At 41.6% G+C, this 16,416-nt stretch overlaps 3 protein-coding genes across 3 annotated transcripts; 1 reads left to right on the top strand and 2 right to left on the bottom strand.

The window, feature by feature from the left end:
- Nucleotides 1-29: 29 nt before the first annotated feature.
- Nucleotides 30-1,887, bottom strand: vkorc1 (vitamin K epoxide reductase complex, subunit 1). Its single transcript, XM_037081556.1, has 3 exons — nt 1,600-1,887; nt 1,124-1,233; nt 30-455 (listed from the first exon to the last, which is right to left on the bottom strand). Exons 1-3 carry the CDS (start codon nt 1,767-1,769, stop codon nt 244-246), a joined length of 492 nt encoding a protein of 163 aa, XP_036937451.1. The 5' UTR covers nt 1,770-1,887; the 3' UTR covers nt 30-243.
- A 1,538-nt stretch (nt 1,888-3,425) lies between these two features.
- On the top strand, nt 3,426-11,189 carry mapk7 (mitogen-activated protein kinase 7). Its single transcript, XM_037081323.1, has 7 exons — nt 3,426-3,555; nt 5,383-5,663; nt 5,808-5,973; nt 6,593-8,121; nt 8,209-9,326; nt 9,510-9,640; nt 10,851-11,189. The coding sequence occupies exons 2-7, from the start codon at nt 5,387-5,389 to the stop codon at nt 10,996-10,998; spliced, it is 3,369 nt and encodes a 1,122-aa protein (XP_036937218.1). The 5' UTR covers nt 3,426-3,555; nt 5,383-5,386; the 3' UTR covers nt 10,999-11,189.
- Nucleotides 11,190-11,580: 391 nt separating this feature from the next.
- On the bottom strand, nt 11,581-15,832 carry zgc:92313 (uncharacterized protein LOC436869 homolog). Its single transcript, XM_037081324.1, has 6 exons — nt 15,475-15,832; nt 15,180-15,295; nt 14,941-15,020; nt 14,040-14,311; nt 12,419-12,579; nt 11,581-12,253 (listed from the first exon to the last, which is right to left on the bottom strand). Exons 1-6 carry the CDS (start codon nt 15,518-15,520, stop codon nt 11,999-12,001), a joined length of 930 nt encoding a protein of 309 aa, XP_036937219.1. The 5' UTR covers nt 15,521-15,832; the 3' UTR covers nt 11,581-11,998.
- Between the last annotated feature and the right edge of the window lie 584 nt (nt 15,833-16,416).

Genomic DNA, 16,416 nt, shown 5'->3' with positions numbered 1-16,416 from the left:
GTAATCAGTATTGCAAATACACACTGATATACAAAAATGACTGCTGCTTTATTAGGTTTCTGTGTAAAATCATCTTACAGATCTCCAGAGGCTCTCATCCAGTCCTGTTTCTCTTAAAAGTCTTAATAGGTGTAAACAAAGCAGAAACACAGTGGGAGAGAATTCACTCTTCGGATCCAGTGCAGCTTCGGCAAAAAAAAGAAAAAAAAAAAAGCGAGTGTTGAATTTCACAAGGGACCCTTTCTATCCAGCCTTTTCCTTCGTTCCTTCAATACCTCTCCTTCGTTTCAGGTTGGTGAAGAGAAGCGCAAAGTTGACAACGTATGTTGACACGCAGACCATGCAGAAATCCCCCAGAATGAAGGCGAGAATGCTTGCAAGATAGAGTGAGCCAGCCACAGACACCCAGGAGGAGAAGACCAAAAACACTGCAGCTTTTCTGGAGAGAGACAATCCTGCAATAAAGGCAAATACAACAATCAATCAGTGAAAACTTATTACATAGCCTATTTAAAGGAGACACAATATGCTCATGTTCAGGTTCATAATTTTACTTTGAGTGACTACTAGAATTGCTTTATATGCTTTAATGCTCAAAAACACATTTCTCACACTGTCCAGTGATGCAGCACTGTATTAGCCCTCTGTCTGTCTCTCGAATACACAGTCCACTCTGATTTGTCAGCTCACAAACACACAGAAGAGCTGTGCTAAATCAATTCTTATGTGCCAAACTACTAAACAAATATTTGACATAGTGATACAGTGTGAGGTCACAAAGTCACTAAATTAAAGGCGGGACTGATAACGAGGCGTTTCAGGGCCTGCGTTTTCTGTGGGAGAGAGGAGCTTCTGTTGGTGCTGACCTTTGGCTTTTTAATTTCTAAGATCTTTTACATTCACACCAACACATATAAAACACAGCAGGAAATGAAAAAACAAAAAAAAAGCATCATATGTCTCCCTTAATGTTGGGTTTTTATCACTTTACTTCCACTAAAAGAACATAAAACTGTTAATTTAGCTGGAATGTAAGCCACAGTTCACTAACATAGTGAAGCTGTTTTGCCTAAAAACATTCAGCTCCTGCTGTGTAATTTGCAGAGGACAATGACAGACTAACCGAGGCCCATCTGCAGAGTGTAAAATATGATGCCAAGCACGCTGTTGGGCTGGTTCAGAGGGCTATCTTTGGCCACAAAGAACTGGACCAAGCCAAAACCACGTCCCCATCTGCCAAAAAGAAGGAAGAAACAGTCAGAGCAGCAACAATATTGACAGGAGCATGAAAAAAACAACCCAAAAAATTATCTAGAAGATATTGCTTTCATTGAAAGAACTTGGTATGAAGAGGAATATCCTCAGTATTCTCCTGTGAACAAATCGTTGATGTGACGTATTTGCAGAAAGAATTTAACACGTGGCAGCAAAGAGGGTCTCATCTGCCATAAAATATAGAAACTGTATGCACACAACTTAGAAAAAGAGATGCTTCGATGGCCACTACACTAAAGTAGCTACAACCCTGGGGCTTTTATTTCTGCACAGGCACCAGGTATGTGCTGAGGCAACAACGCGGGGGTGGAAAACAAAAGATACCTGGAGGTGAAGACTTTGGAGCAGCTCACTGACTCCCCCAGGTCGCACATCGCTCTGTAGTCCGGGTTCCTCTCTCGGGACAGCTCGACGTGAAGCGCATAAACAGACAGACACAAACCGAGAACGCACAGAAATACGCGCGTTTTCCTCTCCCACGTCGGCACAGCCATGACTGCTTCAGCTCGGGACACTTCGGGATATTTTTTTAAAATGCGGCAGAAAAAAAACAACCTCAGTCCGCGTCGTCTTCCTTTCAAACTTCACCCAGTCTAGCCGACGTGTTAAAAGCCAGATTCTCACTTGTGATTGGTCTAGATTTTGGTCGCTGCCTCTGATTGGACAGCCCGGGTCCAGATGTGGAGCAGCCAGAGGGGAGTTGACTGTGTGATTACTGTGGACTTCAGTCTGTTTGCCCTTCGGGGGGGAAGTGTTAAGAGCTGGCCCCTCTGTGCTCATACCAGTAACTGCAGCTGTTCACTCTATAATGCAGCCTGTATGTGTTCAGCACATGAATGTCTCAGTTTGATGTCTGAACACAGTTTAGATCTTTAACTTGATTTTTCCACTAACAGAATAAAAGTGTTACAAGGAAAAGTTGTATCAAAAATGTACCTTAACGGAAACTAAAAGTATTCATTACACTACATTTTCATTCATTGCACATATCAAATATATTAAATCACTGGAACATGATTATGTATCAGTTGCTTGTTTGTTTGTTTGAAAGGAACGGTGCACAGCCACTTAGCTTTAAGCAAGTTTACATCTGTGGCCCTGTGTGTTGTTCATCATTTTAATGTTGCTGCTGGTGAAGGTGAAGCCAATCTCAATTACTTTATTTACTGCAGGAAAGTGTAATCCAGTATATATATATATATATATATATATATATATATATATATATATATATATATATATATATATATATATATATATATATATAAAAGATTTGTATTTGGTATGAATAATCTGATGCTACACAGTAACTAGTAACTAAACCTGTCTAAATTTAATGGAGTACAAAATGCAACATATGCCTCAAAAATGGAAGGGAAGAAATACAAGCAGGCCTTACCCAAAATTGTATTTATGGTGAGTAAATGTGCTTTAACATTGCACCATTATTAGCTAAATGTAGCCTATATAAAGTATCAAGAGTAAAATACTTGAAACAGGAATTGATGTTGCGGTTCATCCATCCATCCATTGTCGGTAACCACTTTATCTCTTTTATGGGTCGCAGGGTTTTATTTGCTGGAGCCAATACCAGATGTCCTAGGGCAGGGTACACCCTGGACAAGTCGCCAGCTCATCGCAGGGCCCTCACTGATGACAGAGGCCGCCATGCAAGGTGCCAACCGCACATCGGGAGCAATTTGGGATTCAGTATCTTGCAGCTCTGCTCTGCCCAGAGCTGGATTTGAACCAGCGACCTTCCGATCACTAGCCGACCCGCTGAGCTACAGCTACAGATCTTAGCTTATATTGTGTTTACAGGATGCATATTACTAAATAAAGTCCCTAAATAGAGGCTATTTACCATATACATAATGAAACAAATAGATGAGATAATTACATTTCTTACATGATTAAACCTGATACCACTCTACTAGTCGTTAGTTTAGTGCAGGTAGTTTTCTTTCTTTCTTCTTGTTTTTTTTTTTTTTGTTTTTTGTCAATGTGGCTCCACCTAAAATAATTGAATCCTGGAAAACAACGTCACCTAACCCACCCAACAAACAGAGACCCTACTGTCTACACTCATGTCCCGCCTCCAACCACTATCGCCGCTCCTATTGGACGTTCCACTGTACGTCGCCTCTTCTCATTGGTCCGTCACCTGGCACTGAAAACCCAACGCGGAACTGCACGAGGAAGCGGCAGACAAAAACAAGAGATAGCCGTGCTACTACGGGATTAAAGACATAATTACGGATGTCGTGGGTGACTCACAAGGTGAAGTCCTGTTCCTTTACTTGGAAACAAGTCTCTGTGTTCACCCGGTTGTTTCTATAAAATGGTAAAAACAAGGTTTGGCGAATAATGCTTCCTAGCAATCCTAGAAAGCTTCAGGTAACTAGCCTACGCCCCTGCGCCAAAAGTGGGTAAGGCTGCGTCTTTACGTGTGTTACATTACTCTTTAAATCCCTCTGTAGTTCTCAAACTAGTGGGCTGCTAAACACACTTTCTCGTGGGGTGTTTATTGTTTATTTGTCAGCAGACTCAAGATGAGCACAGACGTTTCTTTGGCTGAGAGCTACAGGTTTTGGTCATTTGACTGACAGGCCTTGCGTGTGTGTGTGTGTGTGTGTGTGTGTGTGTGTGTGTGTGTGTGTGTGTGTGTGTGAAGTTGCTGGGCAGCGTGTTTGTCACGCCTCGTTTCTGTCCTGTCAGCTTGTTGTAATGTTCGCAGTAGTTAAACATAAAATACCTCTTCTAGTCTATGTCGGTGCTAAACTATTGCCAAACCATTATCTTAACCCTGTGAAGCTGTTGAGTCTGTGTTGTACCTGAATCATCACTCACTCACCTGCAGTGGCTCCTGGGGGCCTCAGCTCTTTCTACCACATTGTGTGACTGTAGCTGTCCAAGCAAGGACTGATAAGTGCAAGAACACACACTAAATGTTGTTGACTCAAACAAACATTTGATTTCATTGTTCGTTAATTTGATCATGTTCACAATTACTTGTGAACATGTTCTGTCAAGTTCCCAAAAATGTGAACAATGCTCAGTGCTCAATTTCCAAGATGACGTCTTTAAGTTGTTTCTGTTGTCCAACCAACAGACAAAAATCCAGACTCTTCATTAAATATCATACATGACAGGAAAAGCAAATCCTTACATTTGAGAAGCTAAAACTAGCAAATGTTTCACAGTTTTGCTTGAAAAATTCATATTTTCTTTTGACCGACAATCTAGTCGATTAATTGTTGCAGTGGACCAGTATGGGTTTTTCTTTTTTTTAATTAGCACAGCACACGTTTCCCACACAACACTAATCTAGTCAAAAGTAGGTGAGGCTGTTAAATCTTTTGTTAAAGAACGTGACACTTTTATTCAGTGTGGTTAGTAACAAACAGATATTATTGTTGATTTAGCTGCTTGTTATATCTTATTAACTGATTATAGCCCTGTCTATTCAGTGTCATAGAGTAACAAAACAGAGCCAAAAGAAACTTAAAGGAATTTAATTGCTTGTTTTGTCTGATAAACAGCCCTAAACCTGAAGTTATCAGGTATTCAGAATATTTGTTGTCATATTTGATAAAGAAAATCAGCAAAGGCTCTGAAATTGTTTAAGCTCTACTTTTATTATGTTTACGTTAGGACCCCAATTTATCATTTATGCAAAGCAACTTTCAGAAGAATCATTATGTTGATATGATCTTACGATAAGTCCTTCTGTATATTTCTCAAATTAACAATTTGTAAGTATGATTTCAATTGGCATAGAATTCCTTGGATTGATTATTCCTTATTGATTCTGCATACATCTGTCATATTGATGTGAACATTGAAAAATATCTCTACTAACATTGTGATAATGATGTCCACCATATCACCCAGACCCAGCTGTTATTAAACAGCAAGAAAGGATAACAGAAACACCAATTATAAGCACTGAAAATGATATTGGACAAATACAGTGTCACTTGTTATAAGATATAAAACTTGGAAAAAAAAAGCAGCACAGTAATCTAATGCACAGCATTCTGGTTAAGAAGCTAAGAAATCATACCAATGAATTCCTCTCACGTTACTAATTTTGATTCTTTACAGAAAAATGTCCAGTAAGGAGGGTGGGGAAGAGAAAAATGACCAACCTGTTGCCATGTCGCCTGAAAGAATGGCCACTGACAAAAGCAGAGAAAACCAGAACCAGCGTGGCATCCAGGCAGCAGAGGGCACCACAGACACCAGCACAACAGCAAAAAACTTGGCCATACTGAAAGCACACTCTCTGGATGTGAAGTTCGACGTCGGAGAGGAGTATGATGTTATTGAAACCATCGGCACAGGGGCCTATGGTGTTGTTTCATCTGCCAGGAGGCGGGATAATGGTAGGGCTGATTTGATGAAGATAACGCGTAACTCATTTTGTGTATACCAAGATTCTTAATGTTAAATGTGGCAATTCAGTACTGGTTTAACATTGTTATTCAAACTCAGATGTACATCATGTTTGTCCTGCTGTGTTTTTCCAGGCCAGCAGGTGGCAATAAAGAAGATCTCCAATGCCTTTGAGGTGCTGACAAATGCCAAACGCACATTGCGAGAGCTGAAGATCCTTAAGCATTTCAAACATGACAACATTATCGCCATCAAAGACATCCTGCAGCCGAACCTTCCTCACTCTGCCTTCAAGTCTGTGTATGTACTTTGTTTTCATTGTCAGTTTGGTGGCAAACCACTCATGGTCCACATGCTCAGGCCAGAGATGTCTGCAGAAAGTGTATTCATTAAGAAAATATCTAAAACTTTCATTCACTATTTGTAATTTTACTCAGCCTGTTTACATAAAATTAAACTTTCCATCAAGTTATGTTCTGAGAGGCATTTCACTTGCTGTCACTGAACAACAGTTTTCACATGTATCCATTTGTTTAGTTTTTTTCATCTCACGAGCATCCGGTATAATAGATCAATGACTAAAATCTTCAATTACCCGAAAATAGTATGTATTTTTTCAACTGAAAATGTGGCCATTCCAGCAGAGGTCATTTTATCCCCTGACAAAGGAATGGAATTTGTTCAGAAGATTTATGATTAGATGAGAGATGCATTGGGGGAATTTAGAATTGAGAATTAATGAAATATAATCTGCTGTTTGGATTCTTTGAAGATAATCCACTGCAACAAATTAGAAATTGGCTTTTATTCACATGGCCACAGTTCACTTATATTAGTAAATCAAGATGATTTCAGTTCCTGACAGCTTGGCCAAGTGTTGTGAGCTTATCTGTCTTTTCTGAACTTTCCTTGTGTGCAGGTACGTGGTACTGGACCTCATGGAGAGTGACTTGCACCAGATCATACATTCTGCCCAGACGCTCACCTCAGAGCACACCCGCTACTTCCTGTACCAGCTCCTTCGTGGCCTTAAATATGTGCACTCTGCCAACGTCATCCACCGTGACCTCAAACCCTCCAACCTGTTGGTGAACGAGAACTGTGAGCTAAAAATCGGGGACTTTGGCATGGCGCGGGGTCTAAGTTCACACCCTGAGGAGTCTCATTCCTTCATGACTGAATATGTGGCGACTCGATGGTACCGTGCTCCTGAACTGCTGCTGTCTCTGAATCACTATAGTTTGGCCATTGACTTGTGGTCTGTTGGCTGCATTTTTGCAGAAATGTTGGGCCGTAAGCAGCTTTTTCCTGGTAAGCACTACGTCCACCAGCTTCAGCTCATTCTGTCCGTGTTAGGCACTCCTCCAGAGGGTTTGATAGGTGCTATTAGGGCAGACAGAGTGCGCTCTTATGTTCAGAGTCTTCCATCACGGTCGTCTGTGCCTCTGGCCAAACTGTACCCACAAGCCGAAGCAGACGCTTTGGACTTGCTGGCGGCCATGTTGCGCTTTGACCCCCGTGACAGAATCACTGTAACACAAGCGCTGGAGCATCCTTACCTGGACAAGTACCACGACCAAGATGATGAGCCAATTTGCGTGCCAGCTTTTGACTTTGAATTTGACAAGCTTCCTATGAACAAGGAACAAATTAAAGAGGCGATTCTGATGGAGATCCAGGACTTTCATCTAAACAAACAGACCTGTCGTCAAAGGCTGCAGTTCAGGCCTCTGCCAAGAGCGAACGTCAGAGCTGAGGCACAGACCAGTAACCAGTGTAATGTTCAGCCTGCGACTGTTAACCTTAGCAAACCAACACTGGTTCCAATGGCACAACACCCGCAAGTAGCACAAGTGAAACCTCAACAGCAACAAGACCACACACCAGCAGAAGTGAACCACACATTTACAAATCAGTTGCAAACCTTTAACAAGCCTGCGTCCCTTTTAGAAGTCATCCCGCCTCATGTGACCCATAATCTGCCTCTGCTCTCGAAAAGTGAAAGTGACCCAGTTGATGTGGACATGCCCAGTGCCAACTCAGACAGCGGTCAGCCAGAGACCATCGATTTAACCACACCCGTGTCCAGTCAGGACACTCCACCAGAAACAATGAGAGACAGTGAGGTACCGGAGCAGCTAACTAGTACTCAGGCTCCTCTGACTCAGTCCACCCAGAGCCAGTCCATGACCCCAGCTCCCACCTCCATTCCTGCAACGCCAGCACAGACCCTGACACCCCTCCCCACCACTGTGCCTTCCCTTTCTCTCTCTGTGGCACAGGCCCAGTCACTGTCTCAGTCCCTTTCACAGTCGCTGTCCAAGAATGCAAGGCCTCCTCCAGGTGCAGGAGAGGGAACCAGAAAAGAAGGAGCCATTTCAGAGGACACCAAAGCTGCACTCAAGGCAGCTTTATTGAAGTCAGCTCTCAGAAACAAAGCCAGGGGTGGTGAGTTCACTGTTTTCCATATCTACTTGTATCACTGACATGTCATTCTTTAAACCAGTTTTGTTTGAATTAATGTCTTCATTGCAGATGGAGGTACCTCTGCTCTGGGCATTGACGCTTGTGCAGGAGGAGGTCTATCGTCCTCACTGTCTTCTGTGGCAGAATCGCGTCGGCCTGTCACAGCACAGGACCGTCAACGGGAACGTGAGGAGAAACGAAGGAAGAGGCAGGAACGGGCAAGAGAGAGGGAGAGGAAAATGAAGGAAAAGGAGAGAAGAGAGGGAAAGCAGGGGGACTCGCTGGGTGGGGTTCTGCTGAGCGACAATGACAAAAGCCTTTTGCAGCGTTGGACAAAGATGATGGACAGAGGCGGTGAGAAATCTCAAATTCCTAATAATAATGATGGAGCAAAGAACAAGGACTGTAATGTGAACTCACACCCTTGTGTAACCATCGGGGATAGTGCACATGGAGCACTGAACAACAACACGGACAAAGAGGCAAGGAAGATTCAGTCTCATGAACAGTTCATCTCTCAAGTTAAACCCAACCAGCAGGGCATTTTTCAGCCTCCCAGCACTCAACAGCCGTCATTACTTTTCTCCATGAACCAGAGGAAGCCTTCAGCAGATATTGTTGTTGCTGTAAGCGGAGGGATAGAAATAATGACTGTCGCTGGTGGCTTCGTTAAGAACAATACCCTCAAACCTCACAACGAGAGCAATGGACAAAGCGGTTTCAACTGTTTGGGGAACTGGAGTGGGCAGCAGTTAGAGACGAGGCCAGCACAGCAGCCACAACCAAACAGGAAGCCACAGCCTCCCACGACGAGCTTTCTTCAGCCCCAGCTCCAACCTCAAACCCAGCCTGAGCCTCAGCCTCAGTCACAGCTGATTCCTCTGGAGACCTTTTTGACTAAAGCTCCAACTCTCACCACCAGAGAGACAAATGGCAACGTGGATATCGGAGGCCAGAATAACCTTAACTCACACCCGAACCCGTCGACTTCAAGTGTCAGTCGAATGGAGAAGCTGTGCCCCTCAGTAGGAGAGAAATCTGGGCCACAGACCACAAACCCACTCTGTGGGGCTTTAGGGGTCCCCTCACAGCCTCATCCAAGCTTAGGATTCACAGATACTGGACAACAGGGGCCCCCTATCGCCCCTGACATCCATACAGTAACACTGCAGCTCTCAAAATCCCAGGTGTGTCTTCATTGTAAAATATTCTGTTGCTTTTTGCATGTGGACAGAGCACTGATACACCTTTGATTATAGAAGCTATACAAAAACATACACACCAGGCTTTAAATGTCACAATCTTCTGCTTCCTGATTTTAAGGACACAAAGTTCAGTTGACCCAATGTTTCCCGCTTTTCTCCTGTCAGGTGGAAGACGTCCTACCCCCTGTGTTCTCGGTCACCCCTAAGGGCAGTGGGGCTGGGTACGGTGTGGGCTTTGACCTGGATGATCTTCTCAATCAGTCTCTCACAGACCTGCAGCACTGTGACCGGGACAGGTAAGGTTTTAGACAGTGTGAACTTGTTACCAGATACTGCTTTTATGAAAAAAAACAATGCCTGATACTGGACACAAACACATTTCTCACGTTTTACTCTTTTAATTACACTATTATCTGCCGTTGTGTATTTCTGGTAGACGTAGTTTAGGCAAATGTTGGCAATATGAGGCTGCAGCAGTCAGAGTTAAATGAATCCCTTTCTATACTAAAATCCTACTTTGTGTTATTGTTGTAAAGCACATCTACATCAAGACTGCTGCAAGTCCTTATGCCATGGCTCTATACAAAAAAATATTTAATTTAGCAGTTGCAAAAATCAATTAAGGGATTACATTCAGTTTATTATCGTAAATGACATACACGAGCATGGAACAGTCTTTTGAGAATCTGGAATCTGCATATTTGCTGGATATAATGATTTTAACTATGACTGAAATGTCAAAGCAGTTGTAGATTTTTTTTTTTTTTTCTCGCAGAAATGTTTTAGGTGTCCAAATGATTAACTAGCCATTGTTAAATGTCGTTATGTGTTAAAGAGTGATAGTAGTCTGATAGTTATTGTAGATATTAGTGTTAACCCATGTACGTGGAAAAAAAGGTCTGACTTAAACCCAGGTTGGGATTTCAGAATCCGGTTTGGTGAATTTATGAAATTGAATGAATGAAATTGACTCTCCCAGTCTTTACTACTTTTAGTTAGTAATTGGCACTTACTTGTAATAAGCTACACTTCAAATGTATTCTAAAAGGGTCAAAGCACCAAGTTATATATGATAAGTATTATTAATGAGCTTTAACCAAATGGATTTTCTGAAAGGTCACTTTAGACATGTTTTAGGACAGGAAGATATTTCTGCTATGAATATACAGTATGGCTTGAAATGTCTGAACAGTTTTAAAAGTTTAAGTACAAAGCACAAATGTTTCCTACTTCACTGAAAAGTCAATACTTAGTGTTTGTCTACCAGAGACAGATATCAGGTGAACTGAAGAGGAACTTCTCTGCACATACATCAATCTGCACAGTGAAGGTCAAATACCCAGCTGACATAACAAGAAGGACACATTCCAGTGGCTGCAGACTTGAATGTTGATTTCAGGACAGTTTTGATTTTCAGTATTGCTTCTCAGTTCGGTTTTGGGATTTTGTATGATCAAAGAAAAGGGCCACTCTAATGCTCTCTATATTTTTCTCCTCCTTCATCAGTTATGACTCAGCCCCCCTCTCGGCCTCCCTCTTATCTGATTGGAGCGAGGTTCACCGCATGACTCCAGCTGATCTGGAATCGCTGCAGCAGGAGTTGCAGCTCGGCTCTCCCATGATCCTCTCTGATACCATTCCCCCTGATGCCTAACTTTCCCTCCTGGAATTTCAAAGACGATTGTGTACATGATAGTTGTGTTTTTAAAGCATGAACATTTTGACTAAAGACTCATCAAATTAATTTAAAAGCTAGCTTTTTTAATAGGCACTACTGAGCAGTCTTTTTTTACCATAACGACATGCTGCACTTTCTTTATAATAAAGAAAACTGTGTCATCATCACTTGTCTCTGCCACTGTAATTTTGTCTCTCAAAATTACTTTAATAAGTAAAATAAATATTTGAATTAACATGAAAGGATGAACTCACTTGGATTTCTGTAAAGACATTTGTATAAAAAAAGTGTGTTGCAGGAACAAAAATGAAGTCTTGGTCCATGTGCAACGTGATAGGACTGCAACTTCTGATGATCATATAAAATGTAGGAAAATGTTTAGAACTGTTTCCCAGAGCAAAGTCTTGTTCTCAGCTCAAAGATATTCAGATATTCAAAGATATTCAGTTTCTTTACTCCTGACAATTATCACATTTAAGAAGCTGGAATCAGAACACTGTCACATTTTCAATTGTGAAAATCAATAAATAAAGTAAAAAAATGAGTCAAATCCATCAGTGATCACAATAGTTGATACATTTAATGGCTGACAACTAATCAAATTGTTGCAAGTCTAAAATGATACATTCAAAAACAGGGCTATCAGAAGTTGTACTGAGCACTGACCTGATTTTGAAAAAGAATCAAATTAACAATTAATTTCAAATACAGAACACATAATTTATTAAGCTCATAATTCTGATTTAAAATACAAAACCTATCCAAACTAATTTGAATCAAAGATCATAACAGTCATAATTCTAAAAACCAAGATTATGATATGCTTCATGTTCAGTATGGCTTAATGTGCATGTCAGGTACTTTTTTTTTTTTTTTTTTACTTTTACTATTCAGAAAAAATTTGGACATAATTCCATAAATCCTTCATTTGTCCTGGCTGGCCCTCCACCTTTCAGAAATCCAGTTTGTAAACATCTTATCTCTGAAGCAGGAGCAGTAAGGAGGACAGACAGCTGACCAACATGGCAGTCCTCCCACTCCAGTTCACGTTAGCTCCTCCATACAGTCGGATCTCAGGAACCGTGTTGCCGATGAAGCTCGAGTAACTTGTCAGTCTGGCGTACACACCTGGCTTGTTTCTGTGAGCACAGCCAAGCCCGAAACTCACCACGCCAGCCTGCACCCAGGTCCCGTTTGCCATCTGGCAGACAAGGGGCCCTCCTGAATCACCCTGCACAGATGGGAAACACACACAGACCTGTTAAGCTTCCACCACTGGGAGGTATCAAAGTGCTCAGAAGAAAAGTCTAAGCATGTTAGCATTCAGAGCCATTTTCAGTGCATGCAAGCAGTGTGTTTGTAAAGGTAAACACACAAACAGCTGATCGAACAGTACCTGGCAGGAGTCCTTGCCGCCCTCCTGGTATCCAGCGCAGATCATATCATACAGGATGTCCACCTGCTCCATCGGGTCCGAGCGGTACATCTCCTGACATGAACTCTGGGAGATGATTGGCACCAGCACTTCCTGCAGAGTCCCGGCACCTTGCAGAGGGACTGAGGGGAAAAAGAGGACAGATGAAGAATAAGGTAAATTAAATAACAGATTTAATATATATGTATGTAATCAACAAGGTATAACCACTTGGTTGTTTTAACTAGGTTTCATGCTATTTAATATCATTTGTCAGAGTTTCTTGTCTTATATTCTTTGTATATTTTTGCACTTATGTAAATGGTTACCACATTTCCTTTTAGTTTATTTATTTATTTGTGTGTTTGTTTGTTTATTAAATGGTGGTTGCAACCAGCATTAGGCAAGGATAGCATATCTAAATAGACTCATTCAGACACAGGGTTATTTAAAGTGCTTCAAGGTGCATTGCAACCACCATTTACAAGATATCATAACGTGTAGTATTAGAATGAAATCGACAGTTCATTTCTATCATCACTATCAATATACAGTATCGTGGCATCCTGAAATGTGTGTCCTGCTGTCACGAATTACACTAGAAACTTAAAAACTGTTCTCGTGTGTAAAAGAAAAATTTGACCAGATGATTAATCCAACAAAGTCATGATATTAGTATACTTAATGTTTTTGGTTTTTTTTTTTACTTTTTTTTGGCCTTTTATCGACTTTTATTGATAGAACAACTGAAGATGTGACAGGAAATAGGATGAAGATACGAGAGGGGGAGTGACGCGCGGCAAAGGGCAACCAGGCTGGGACTTGAACCCAGGGCCACCACAGTGAGGACAAAACCTCTGTACATGGGACACCCGTTCTAACAACTGGGCTAAAACTGCACCCTAGCCATGATGATTTCTAAACATTACTCATTACTGGCGTGTAGAACTTTGGCTGCACATTACTGGAACACCAGATAACTTGAATAGCTCTATTTGATATAATTCATGATTATAAGATGATGGCATGATTTTGTAGGGTCATGTACTTTACCAAACCACCAAAGTGAGCCCTTCCTTGTTTTATAAATTGATCATGAATTATTGCGATTGGTGTACTGCTGTGCATGAAGCACAAAAATCCCATGTTTCCAATAAGATTTGTCATGAATAATTAGAACGGTGGGAGCTCTCCTGTTGTAAGGGTATGTCGACACTGAGATGATATATTGTGCAGCCCCATCAATAACCCATCAGGTTCCATGCCCTGCTGTAGAGGAACTGTAAATGATACCTATAGGAGGACAGAGTTAATCATCAAAAATGTATTACTACTTGCTATATATTTCTTTACACCTGGACCTTAACTTGACACGTGATATCATTATACTGTTAAAAAAGCAACATGACACATCGTGAAAGCCGATGTGAATTATCTCCAATCCTTTTGATCCTTGATTTTATCCCCTTTACACAAACAAAATGATTATTTGCATGCCAGAGTCTAAAATTAAAAGGATAAAATTGGATTGGAGACGTGTAAAATGATTAACTGCTGAATAATAATGTTACACACACGTTAACATGATGTGAAGAAGTCTTACCGTCATCCCGGATGTCCCCCCAGCCGGTGACATAGCACTGCATGCCACCTTGGAACAGCGTGCCAGAGGCGGGCAGGCAGACAGGACGGACGTAATCGGACCAGGTTACCGGACTGGACAGCTGCACCAAAGCCAAATCCTTCCCTCTGTTAGGTTCGGTGTAACCGGATGGAATCACTACCCGGCTCACGCGATAAGTTGACTGGTGAGAGTTCAAGCCATTGAGCTGGTACCGGCCGACGTAGATGATGTAAGAACTCACCTCAGATGGACTGAAAGAAGATGAAGGGAATAAAAACCTGTTAGACAGGAAATGTGAAACCTTACATTTATACTGAAAGAGGGTTTCTGAATAGCCTGCAGTGCTCGTTGTAATAGGCTTGATATTTACAACATTGTTGTGGCTATATTTTGAAAGGCAAGTCGGGGCAAGTTGTCACTTTAGAAGCATTTAGACATCTAATTATTTGAAGGCAGGAGTACAGAAACACTGTGAGCCCTGATTTAAACTGAAACTAAATGCTGCTTCACTCTGCTTGGATTTAAAGACCATTAAGATCTAATCCTGTTAAAAAAAATAAAAAAAATAATCTAGTTTGGACAGAAGTAATTTCATACTTGCTGTCTTTTAAAAGGTGATTCTAACTACATTTTAACTGTCCTTATGTGGCTGCTGAATTTAAGGTCAATGTCCAAAATTACACCAAGAATTCTGGCTTGATTTGTGAATTTTGGTGTCATGGATTGAAGGTGAGTTAATCAGAGACGGCCAGACAGAGCCACAAGATGAGAAAATAATGAGAGAAAAAAATTGAGGATTGAAGAGTGGGATGAGGCTGTGGATTGGTGCTCAAATGAAAATCCACCTGATGACTTTTCAGTGCGAGGAGATTTTTCTTACTTGGGGAAACAATGAGCGGCTGACAGGACCCAGTTCTCTGAGATGATGGAGCCTCCACAGATATGACCATCGGTGTCTGTCTGGAAGCCAAGGGGAGGAGAAAAAAAGGAAAGAGAGTGAGTCACCTCAGCATCACAGGCAAACCCCTCTCTCAGCAGGTCAGTCTGATAAACAACACTGAACAACACATGTAACTTCCTACAGGCACAGAGGATCGTGAGTGTTTCAGAGGGGCCTACCTGTATATCCACCTGCCAGGGCCAGGATCCATCTTTGGCGTCCACCCCACCCACAATCCTGTTCTCCTGTAACGGTGGTCGGCCACAGAACTGTTGGGCGTAGGAGGCTAAAATGCCTAAATGTGATCATAAATGGCACTTCAGATTCACTCGGACCGAGGCAACTCAACTTTTCACCGTACGACAGAAAAACGCAGCTTTTGTGGATCAGCTAACAGCACATGTAACATGTACAGGTAGACAAAGAGAGACAGTCATAGCGAGAGGAAGGAGGGGGACGGCGGGTGTTACTCACCTGACACGCACCAAAAAATGGCAGGAAACTGAAGTTTGGCCGACATTTTGATATGTTTCGCGACAAAAGTAATGTTTGAACTACTGCTGGGGCGGATTCAATGATGTTTTCTCCGAAACCTTAAAAAATATATCTTCAGCACCGTTATATCTACCTGCCGTCTTCTTCAGGTGTGATTCCGGCAGTACAGTTTAAATCATTAAAAAGTTACATCTCTTTCGATAAAATCACGTTCTCAAGCGTTTTACCGTCGACAAAATCCCTCCAGGTTGACCAAATACGGTTGCAGGTAAATTCCTAGTAGAGGCTTCGATCACAAACAGCTGGTTACCTGTCCGCTCAACCTACAGCCAATCGCAACCGCTTGTCCCGCCCTCCTCATCCACCTGAGCCAATGGAATTAAAGGAATGTCAGCGGACAAATCGGATCCTCCTTCCGATTTGGTCACATAGAAAGCAAGACTTCCGCCTTATTTAGCTCATAAAATAACATTTATGAAGGTTCTGTCCAGGTTTATTTTCCTTGTTTCCAATCTTCTCTCAATCTTTGGCAGTCTAGATATTGGTAAATGATAACCTGCAATTAGCCCAAGTGTGTTTGATATTATACCTATTGTAGCCTCTGTATACCTTATGTTGCATCGGAGCATTTACTTTGGAAGTACTCTCATTATAGCAATATGCTATATATGATGTTTGTTTGGGGTACATATATATATATGTATTCACACACACACACACAGACACACACACACACACACACACACACACACATATAATTGATAGGATTTTATTTAACTTTATGTTTTATGTGGCCATTTCAATTGAACAGCCAATTATCAATTCAGGAATTACTTATATTTTAGTTTTTTGGATATTATACTTAACATTTCTTACAAAAATTAAAAGACTTCAAACTCTACTTTGTAGGAACAAGGAGAC

Source organism: Acanthopagrus latus, chromosome 20 (assembly GCF_904848185.1).
Source record: "Acanthopagrus latus isolate v.2019 chromosome 20, fAcaLat1.1, whole genome shotgun sequence".
In the NCBI taxonomy this organism is placed as follows: domain Eukaryota; kingdom Metazoa; phylum Chordata; class Actinopteri; order Spariformes; family Sparidae; genus Acanthopagrus; species Acanthopagrus latus.
This window is presented reverse-complemented; position numbering and strand designations above follow the sequence as displayed.

Bases quoted from the DNA above. Each gene is read 5' to 3' on its own strand.
- vkorc1 (XM_037081556.1), bottom strand. From the start codon at position 1,769: ATGGCTGTGCCGACGTGGGAGAGGAAAACGCGCGTATTTCTGTGCGTT. The intron at 1,234-1,599 runs GTATCTTTTGTT...TCTTTTTGGCAG, and splicing joins TCCAAAGTCTTCACCTCCAG to ATGGGGACGTGGTTTTGGCT. The intron at 456-1,123 runs GTTAGTCTGTCA...CCTTTATTGCAG, and splicing joins CACTCTGCAGATGGGCCTCG to GATTGTCTCTCTCCAGAAAA.
- mapk7 (XM_037081323.1), top strand. From the start codon at position 5,387: ATGTCCAGTAAGGAGGGTGGGGAAGAGAAAAATGACCAACCTGTTGCC. The intron at 9,327-9,509 runs GTGTGTCTTCAT...TTCTCCTGTCAG, and splicing joins TGCAGCTCTCAAAATCCCAG to GTGGAAGACGTCCTACCCCC. The intron at 9,641-10,850 runs GTAAGGTTTTAG...CTCCTTCATCAG, and splicing joins CAGCACTGTGACCGGGACAG to TTATGACTCAGCCCCCCTCT.
- zgc:92313 (XM_037081324.1), bottom strand. From the start codon at position 15,520: ATGTCGGCCAAACTTCAGTTTCCTGCCATTTTTTGGTGCGTGTCAG. The intron at 15,296-15,474 runs GTGAGTAACACC...GATCACATTTAG, and splicing joins CATTTTTTGGTGCGTGTCAG to GCATTTTAGCCTCCTACGCC. The intron at 14,312-14,940 runs GTAAGAAAAATC...ATCTTCTTTCAG, and splicing joins GCCGCTCATTGTTTCCCCAA to TCCATCTGAGGTGAGTTCTT.